Source organism: Pogonomyrmex barbatus, unplaced genomic scaffold, assembly GCF_055798465.1.
Source record: "Pogonomyrmex barbatus isolate J1 unplaced genomic scaffold, ASM5579846v1 scaffold7, whole genome shotgun sequence".
NCBI lineage: Eukaryota > Metazoa > Arthropoda > Insecta > Hymenoptera > Formicidae > Pogonomyrmex > Pogonomyrmex barbatus.
The window spans coordinates 1,705,445-1,714,726 of NW_028297171.1; the positions used below are offsets into that span (position 1 = coordinate 1,705,445).

Below are 9,282 nucleotides of genomic sequence, written 5' to 3' on the forward strand. Positions count from 1 at the left end.
TCCGATTTCTTGCGGCGATAGGAAGGATGATGCAATGAATGACACGTGGCGAATACACTGTACTTACTATATTCAAATATTCATGAATCGAATTACACTCGCGTAACACTTGGTTAAATTTAGAGCAATACAAAATTTAGAATACAAATGATCACTTAATTAACTTAACTAGATTGAGACGAAATAGAATTGACTTAAAATTAGAATTGGAATTGGGATTGGATTTGGATTGACACTCGCACGATGTGTACTACTCGACGGCGCGTACAAGAGTGAACGAGCATGGCCGCGCGTTGTAACGCGTGCCTGCGGCGGCGCTGTTGCGCAACGTGGCGGTAGCGTGGGTACGCCAACGCACGTGGCGCAAGATGGCGGATGGAGTGGGCACGCCAAAGCACGCGGCGCAAGATGGCGGATGGCGTGGGTACGCCAAAGCACGTGGCGCAAGATGGCGGATGGCGTGGGTACGCCAAAGCACGTGGCGCTCGCGACGGTCATAGCCTATAAAGCTAGACCAGACGCACATATCTATAATGGTCGTTGGTCGGCCAATCAGCGCGCGGCTGACTGGAGATGATGCGCAACAGCAACGCGAGCCTTATTGTAGTATTAATAATTTTACAATTATTTAGGTTCATTGTTAGCGTGATTTATTTATTATTATTATTTAATTTTATTACTTATATTTATTACAGTGTATATTCACTGGCGGTAAGGCGCAACGCGCGATATGTCAACGGCAGGAGAGCCGGTTGTTGCCAACTTTGGCTTGAATAGTGGCGCTTCTGCGCAGGTGGGAAAAGGGGAAGAAAAGAAATTTTTACGTTGGCTCTCCTGACGTTACACCTCCCCCCCTAAGAAGAAATGCAGGGCCAGGTGCCGTGCATTTCCCCTGCTCTACTAGAGGTTGAGTTGCAGAAGGTTTGAGCTACAATTATTTTACTTATGTTTATTCGTCTTATATTCTAACGCTTGTAATTAGTTATCGCACTTATTTGTCTCTATACTACGTCCTCGCGTAAGTATTTTTGGAGTTCACTGTATGACCGCACATGCTCACTAAACTTTTCCTTTTCAGCACTAGGGGCGATTTCGGGCGCCGTCGGTGTGTCTTCTGTCGAGCTCTGAGCTATTGGCATGAGGCGTTCCCTGCTAGGCGAGTCGGTTTTTGTTGCTGGGTTACCCATATGCAGCAAAAGGTTAGTGACCGAGGACCATACTGCTCCCAATATATGAAGGCTCCATCCGTATATTCTGTGCAACGCGTATCCGTGGATGATTGTATCGATCACCAACTTGATAAGTCTGGCTATCACGAATAACGCCAAGACTCCTGCGCTGGCCGAGCCAAACGTAATAAATCCTTGCCATAATCGCTTCCCTGTGCTTTCAGCGATCCGATCTAAAGACTTTTCGTCGAGAAGATTCATCAAGGAAATACTCCCGCTCGGGACGTCCTGTCCTAAGGCCCCTCGCGCTATTGTATTCAGCATAGACGGCTTTTCGACTGGGAACATTATGTGGTCTCGCAGTCGGTTCAGATCGTCCGCGGAGTAGATTCCACTGGTGGCGAGTGCGTCCGGACTGACGTATTTCCACGTGGGGGTAGAAAGCGGCTGGATCGTCGGCGGAGGAAGCGACTCGATCGGCTTCAGGCCTACTCGGTACCAACTGCCGTGTAGTTTGTACATGCCAGGAAGCAACTCGTTGCAGTCTTTGTGTGTTCCTGTCCTGGTCAGAATTCTGGTGCGTGGCAATAAAAAGTGTGACGAATTGCGGTAGGTAACTGGCAACTCGTTGTAACACTCTTCGGTATGTCGCAGCTTGCATTCTACTGGGACGCATTGGACAATATGGATGACTTCTCCGGCTGTGACCGCCGTGTATCCAGGGGCTTTCATTATCCGGAAGGCCATTTCGTCTGGGGCTATAGTTGCCAATGAGAGCGCATTCTGGAGGATCTGACGCTCTAATGCACATTTCTGCTCCATAATGTCGTGGTAAAGCCTGGTAAGTTGCGTTTTCACGTGTTTCTCCACGTAAACGAATTTCGAATTCACATAGGAGAATATATCTAAGTTGTTAACTGAGATCTGTGACTTAGATTTGAACGTGCGTCCTCGCTGTGTTTCCAATATAACAAGCTTTGGGTGCTCGGTCTGGAAAAGTCGATAGCCACATAGGTTGAATTCCGTCGTTTTTGTCAAGGCGAACGTTGTATCTCCGGTGGTCACTGTATATACCACTGGGGCAGTTTGTTTGGGCTTCGGCGACAGTTTTATGGCCATACCCTCGTAAAGTATATCGTACTGGTTGAAGTGGCAGCTGTCGTCGGACGGTGTTTTCCAGAAGGTTTCCGTACCGTCGAAATCGGCGCAGCTCCCCAGTTGCACGGGGCAGCGCGTTCCAGATGGCAGATTTAATGAGTTCGCTGACCGTTTGAATGGTGCTTCAAACGTCCTCAATACCACCTTTAAGGATGCTTGTACTACCACGCTCTCCCATGTTCCGAATCCGTCCGTGTACTGCGTTCCGGAACAACGGCCGTCAGCGTGCGTTTGTCCAGCCATAGTGACGCTCCTATGATTCGTGGCGTTTACAATCAATCTATCCACGAAGGCGGTACCCAGCGCGAGAGTTCCAGTCTCGTGGATTTTCTGGCAGGTTTGCCAGCCGATCTCTTTGATGTACACCTTTCGACCGTCGGATACAATTGATATGTGTGAGTGCATGCCGCAGTAGTATATGGTCCGGTCGATTTCAATTCGGCATTGAATTATTGGCAAGCTCTCGAAATCGGAACTCTGCATGAGTTGTACGTACGTCTCCGTGCTCGCTGGCTCCATATCCTCGACATTACAGGCGCCGACGTCCAGCAGCGACAAGGTTGTGATATTGAGTCCGCTGCCTCCGCAGTCATAGCCCGTCAAGCCAAAGCTGAGCGTCGGGAACAGTAAAAGCGTTAAGATTCGTTGTGGCTCCATGTTTCTTCAAGGGGTGACGTGTGTCGACTGCCGCTTGGTTGCTCGCTCGCCCCCGGCTCTGGTTGTGGTGGGGCACGGCGTGTGGTGGGGCTCCGATTCCCCGCCTTCTTCAGTTTGTCCATATGGATAGTACGCAATTTACCTGGCCTTATCTCTAATTTAACATTATTATTACTTAGCACGTCCGCTATTTTGTAGGGACCGGTGTATTGTGGACTTAGTTTATTTCTCACAGGTTCTTTAAGCATGTACACCTGGTCTCCCGCTTCAAAGTTGCATGCCTTAACCCTTTTATCATAGTATCGCTTTGATCTAACCTTCGCAGCATTCAGGTTACGACGCGCGGCTCTCTGGGATTCGCTTATTTTCGCATTTAGTTCGAGTAAGTAGCCAGCGTAGCTTTCGTCGCGCTCGTCCTCGGGGAAGGGATCGCTTTCGGGAGTACGCGCGACGCTCCCGTAGACCAATTCGTGAGGGGTGAACTTCGTTCCCTCATGTACGCTCGTGTTGTAAGAAAAACTAGCTAATTTTAGATATTCGTCCCAATCGTGGTGGTCATTGACAAATTGTTTCAAGTACTCCCAAAGTACATGGTGCGAGCGCTCCACGGAGCCATTGGACTGAGGGTGGTACGCAGTGGTCTTACACTGTTTAATTCTGAATTTGCGAGCTATGTTGCGCATTAAAGAATTTAGAAAATGAGACCCTTGGTCCGTTAGTACCGCTCGCGGGGCACCATGCACGCAAATGAATTCGTTTACGAAAGCGTCGGCCACGTCGATAGCCGAGATCCCCTTGAGGGGGATAGCTAGTGAATACTTCGTCAAGAGATCTTGTATAGTAAATATGTACGAGTGGTCCTTGCGAGTGGTGGGGAGCGGCCCCATGATATCCATAGATATCTTATCAAACGCTTTGTCGGGTGTATCCGTTAGAATCATGGGCTGTCGGGTCTTTACTCTAACCAATTTTTTTAACTGGCAGCCTTCGCAATTATTTATGAACCGCGTTACTTCTTCCTTCAGTCTAGGCCAATTGTACCGCGATTTGAGGCGCGCGCATGTTTTGTTTATGCCTTTATGGCCTCCTATTGCGGACGCGTGATATTCCTCGATCAAGCGGATTCTATCTTCGGGGGGTGGAACAGTGATTTTATTACCGCATATCGATATTTCTATATCTTGGTTCCAAAATGCGTCGCGAATAACCTTTTCTATTTTCCTCCACGGTACTCCACTCGCATCCCCCTTGCAGACAGATATGGACCGTATGTCGAGTTCGTTCGTGACGTCGAGTAGTGACACCACGGCCTCTCTAATACTTTCTAGCGTGGTTATCGCGGAGACATTTACTTCAATCGGCAATGCAATAATTCGCCGTTTGCCGCTTTGCGTGACGTTTGCCCTGTTCAGCATGACGTCCCGCAATTTAGGCAGTAGTCCCTGTTGGCTGAGCATCCGAGCCCCTAAATCGCAAGGTTCACCTTGGACGCTCACGAATACCACCAGGTTGTCGCTTCTACTCGTAAAGTTATCTACGATTTCCTTCACTTTCGCGTGATGGAATTGAAACGGAGCGTTATTCGCGTTAAATAGAGATTCTTCGCTGGTGTCACTGTCGAGGTCCTCGTCGGAAGTGACGACGTGGGGGCGGATTTCGGTATCGTCGTCGGTTGACGAATCTTCCTCGGGCTCGCTATCGTTCCGTCTCGCGATATTCGATGTGCTCTCGAGGGGAAGGACGGGAAAAGCGGGGTTTCGTGACAGCGCGTCTGCGTTTACATTAGTTTTGCCGGCTCGATACATAACTTCGTATTCGTATTCGGCTAATTTTAATCGCCATCTGACTAATCGTGACGTGGGGTCCTTAACCGAATGCAACCATGTCAAGGGTTTGTGGTCGGTGACGAGCTGGAATCTTCTTCCGTATAAATATGGTCTAAAGTAATTTACGCAATAAACTATAGCGAGCAATTCCTTTTCGATCGTGGAGTAGTTCTGTTCCGGCGGGTTTAGTAATCGGGACGCGTATGCGATAGGGAGATCCTTGCCAAGCGGTCCCTGACTGAGGATTCCGCCGATCGCGAACTTGGAGGCGTCTGTAGTTACGACGAATTGTTGAGAAAAGTCGGGATATTGGAGAAGGGGTTCCGTGCATAGGGCGTCTTTAAGCTGCGCGAACGCGTTTTCCTGTGGATCGCCCCATCCGAACGGTACCTCCTTTTTTAATAAGTCCGTCAGAGGTTTAGCTGTTTTCGAGAAGTTCGGTATGAATCTCCGATAGTAACCCGCGAGTCCGAGAAATTGTTTAATGTTTTTCGCGGTATGGGGGCGCGGAAAATTTTCAACGGCGTGAATTTTTTTCGGGTCAGGCTTCACCCCGTCTTCTCCGATTACGTGGCCCAGATATGTGACCTCTTTCCGCAGAAATTCGCATTTGTCAGGCTGGAGGCGGAGCTTCGCGCCTCTCAATCTTTCGGCCAGCTTATTAAATTTTATTTCATGCTCTCGCAGTGAGCTAGCATATACCACAATATCGTCGAGGTACACGAATACCTCGGTTCCTTGGAGGCCGCTCAACACCTGATCCATAAGTCGCTGAAAGGTCGCCGGGGCGTTTTTTAACCCGAACGGCATGCGTTTAAATTCATAGTGCCCGAAAGGCGTGGAGAAAGCCGTTTTCGGCGCGTCCGACTTATGCATCGGTATTTGATGGAAACCCGACGCTAGATCGAAAATGCTAAAATATTTCGCGCTTCCCAGTTGATCTAGGATTTCGGTTATGTTGGGGAGGGGGTACGCGTCGCCTATTGTTTTCTCGTTGAGCGCTCTGTAATCTATGACCATGCGCCATCGTTTATTACCTTTCGAATCCGGTTTCTTAGGAACAATCCACAGAGGGGAATTGTACGGGGAATTGGAGGGACAGATTACGTCGTTTTTTAGTAGCTCGTTTACTTGCTTAGTAATTTCCTCTTTGTGTATAGGCGGGAATCGATACTGCTTTGTATTGACGGGTTGGTTATCCGTCGTCGTAATCGCGTGAGCAGTAGCGTCTGTGTACCCGAGGTGATCGGAAGGGAGCTGGAAAAGATCTGGGTTTTTTTCGATGAGCCTACCGACATGCTCTGTCTCCACCTGACTGAGGTGCTCTAAACGAAGGAGCGTTCGAATCGCTGAGATTCTTTCTGAATTCGATTCTACTTCCTGGATTCTACTTCCTATAACCCCGCAATTAAGAGAGGACTCTTCCCTAGGGAGGTCCCGTGAGATTGATTCGATCTCCTTGAGTTGGATAGTAGGAATGGCGATTTCTTTATCGGATTCGGTCGAGTTGATTATTTGCGAATATGCCCTTCCGTTGCGATTAGTCACGACCGCTTCGCCGAGGTATACCCCATCGCAGACTCTAAGTCGCGGGATATAACCGACTGCTATTTCTGGGTTCGCGACGTTCATACAAAACGTGGCGCGGCAGCGACCTGGTATTACGATAGTTTCCCGTCGGGCAAAAGGCAGGCGTATTCCTTGCCACTCTATCTGTTTTCGCCCGAAATCGATTTTGGCGTTATCGCGCAGGAATTCTGATCCTAGGATTCCTTCCTGGACGATGGGGAAATGGTCAGGTACCACGTGTAGGGTTATCTTGTGGCCCATAAATTCTATACGAGCCGACCCGAGAGTTTCCAGCCTGCCTTCGGTGATTCCAGTCAGGTATATTGTATCGCGCTTGAATACCGGAGTCTCGGGATGTAAGCAGCGCTCTTTTATTAGATTCGGTGCCGCTCCTGTGTCGACCATGAAATTAGTTTCCTTGATTAAGCCACGCGCGGACAATGTTATAGTGGGGGCGTGTGAATACTCTTGCGGATTTAAGATTGCGATCCTGACGCTTCTTCGGTCGTCTCCACGACGTTCACCGGACGCGTACTCCTTGGAGGATCCGCGCGCGCTGCGTCCGACCCACGGGGCGGATCCCGACCGTTTCCCGGTTCGTTGAGGCGACTGTTATTATATTGTCGTTTCCGACATTCCTCGATTTCATGGCCGCGATTTTTGCAATATCTGCACCATTTATCGTTAAGCTGCGATCCGTAATCGCGCGGCTCTCTGTCGCCTCCCCCCGATCTAGGCGATTCGCGTTTCTCGTAAAGCGGCGCAGTTCGTCTTACTTCGTCGCGGCGCTCAACCCACTCGGAGGGGTAGCGCGGTGCATAGTTCCGATCGCGATCTCTGTATGCGTCGAGTCGCGGCGGCGAGCGTCGTCGTTCCGGCGGTGCGGGCTGCCTGTAGCGCAGGCTAGGCCCCGCACCTGTTTCGGGGAAACGACGGTTTGCGCTGAGGGTTTGTTTGTTTGGGCTCAGCCCTTGACGGGGCGGCATTCCGTAACGCTGCCGTTCTATCTCATCACGCTTGGCTATAATCTTCGCGGCGGCAAATGCCTCGAACGGCTGGTAAAAATGTTCCGGTTTGAGTTGTAAACGTAGTGGGGTGGGCAGACCCTCACAGAAACATGAAGCGGTGAGTTCGTCTATCTCCCGGTTCGTCGCGGAATCTATCGTACCGTGGGCCCGACGTTCTCCGTCCCTTATGGAGGCTCGGAGTTCCTTGACGCGGTCGATGTAATCTAGCATATGCTCTCCCGATTTGAGGTGCACAGCGGTCAATTCCCCGCGGTATTGCGCAACACTTTTTATCGAGCCGAAGGCACTATTTAATAAATCTGACAGTTGTGTCACTGTGTCGCACGGTTCGTCGGCGACGGCTGAGTGAGCGTGGCCGCGCAATTTCGCTACCAGTAAACGCGTGAGGGGTCTCTCGAAATGAGGCGGCAGGATGTCGCGCGCTTGCCTGCACGCTCCGAGGAATTTCGACAAAGGGATGTTATAACCATCAAAAATTGGAACGAACTCGGTCGCCTCGCGATAAGTTATCTTCGGCGCGGGAGGGAGTTCCGTGCCCGACTCATTCAGCTCGCCAAAAGGGGCGGGCGTTTCCGTGAACCGTTGCCCAGCGGGAAGACTAGGGCTTCGCGGTGGTAGGTCGCGTCGTGTCTCGATTTCGTGGCGAATGTTATTCAATTCAGCGCGCATTGCAGCAAGCATATTATTCATCTCGCGCACGGCGGTTCGACTCTGTTCCGCTTCAGCGCGGTCTCTTCGAAGCGCTGCGCTCTCCGCCCGAATTTCTTCTCTTTCCCGTTGTAATGCGTCGGCGTCGGCTTGTAATTGTGCGGCGCGCTTGGCCATGTTGGCTTGCATGACATCGAATTCGCTGTCGGTATACTTAGTTTTAGGGGCACCCGGCCTGTCTACGGAGGTCATCTCTGCGTCGTCGCTCGCGAGCTTTCCCTTTTGAGCGCGCGTGGTCATGTCCGTTTCTTTCTCGCCCTTTACCGGTGTACGAAGCATAAGAAACAGCTACAGCGCGAATATGACGCGGGTCGGTAGGATGTGTCGAAATTTTTCGATTCCTCCGATTAACGTATCCCACCGCTGTCACCAGAAATATGTTACGTCGCAGGCGGTGGCGAGATTGCCAAAGCAAATCGCCACGTGGCACTGGACCAAGGCGGGAATACGCTCGTCTCTCGGCGACGCTGCCAGCGATCGAGCGGCAAATCGCCAACAGCGGTTCGGAAGAATTAAGGAATTAAGGAATTAAGGAGTACGAAACCCTGATTATACTGCTCAAATCCGCGGGAACCCCTCCGATAATGTCAGCGGCGAATTATTAAGTCCTCAGGAAATTTCAGTGAATTACACGGCTAACGTTGCGTTTAACCAGACGTTGGGCGATTATTAGACTGTAAGCGGATCAGTGCAACAGAGAAGTTGGTTAGCCGGCGCGATAGGATGCCGTCGGGAGCGGGATTGGTCTCGTCGAGGTAGTATCGCCCGCAGATGTTCTCTATAGCGTTGCCTAATTCCCTGAGCACTTCTAGAGACACAGTAAAAACTTCGGTGCAGTCAGGGCAGAGCTCAATGTCGCGGACTATTACAAGACTAGCGCGGCAGCAATCGCAATGATCCCGGGCGGAAGTATACCCGAACTGGAACGCGTGGGCCAATTCAAGACGATACGTAAGAGTTCCCTCTGGTATTTCCTCCTTACATCGAAAGCAAAGATATTCGGCACTATTAGGGAGTAACTCGGCGATAGCGTCGTCCACGCGTCGATATCCGAACGTGGTAAGGCAACGCACCGTGCTCCTACGGTATCTGTATACGGCGGCCGGGTGAGTGCGCGAATCTCGTGGCTCTAGAAAGCAAGGCGGGCACATTACGTCAAATAACGGG

The 9,282-nt window shown here is 50.6% G+C and overlaps 1 protein-coding gene across 1 annotated transcript; it reads right to left on the reverse strand.

Moving 5' to 3' along the window:
* Positions 1–535: 535 nt before the first annotated feature.
* On the reverse strand, positions 536–3,117 carry LOC148934869 (uncharacterized). Its single transcript, XM_089083152.1, has one exon. It carries the CDS (start codon positions 2,982–2,984, stop codon positions 1,002–1,004), a length of 1,983 nt encoding a protein of 660 aa, XP_088939278.1. The 5' UTR covers positions 2,985–3,117; the 3' UTR covers positions 536–1,001.
* Positions 3,118–9,282: the final 6,165 nt, after the last annotated feature.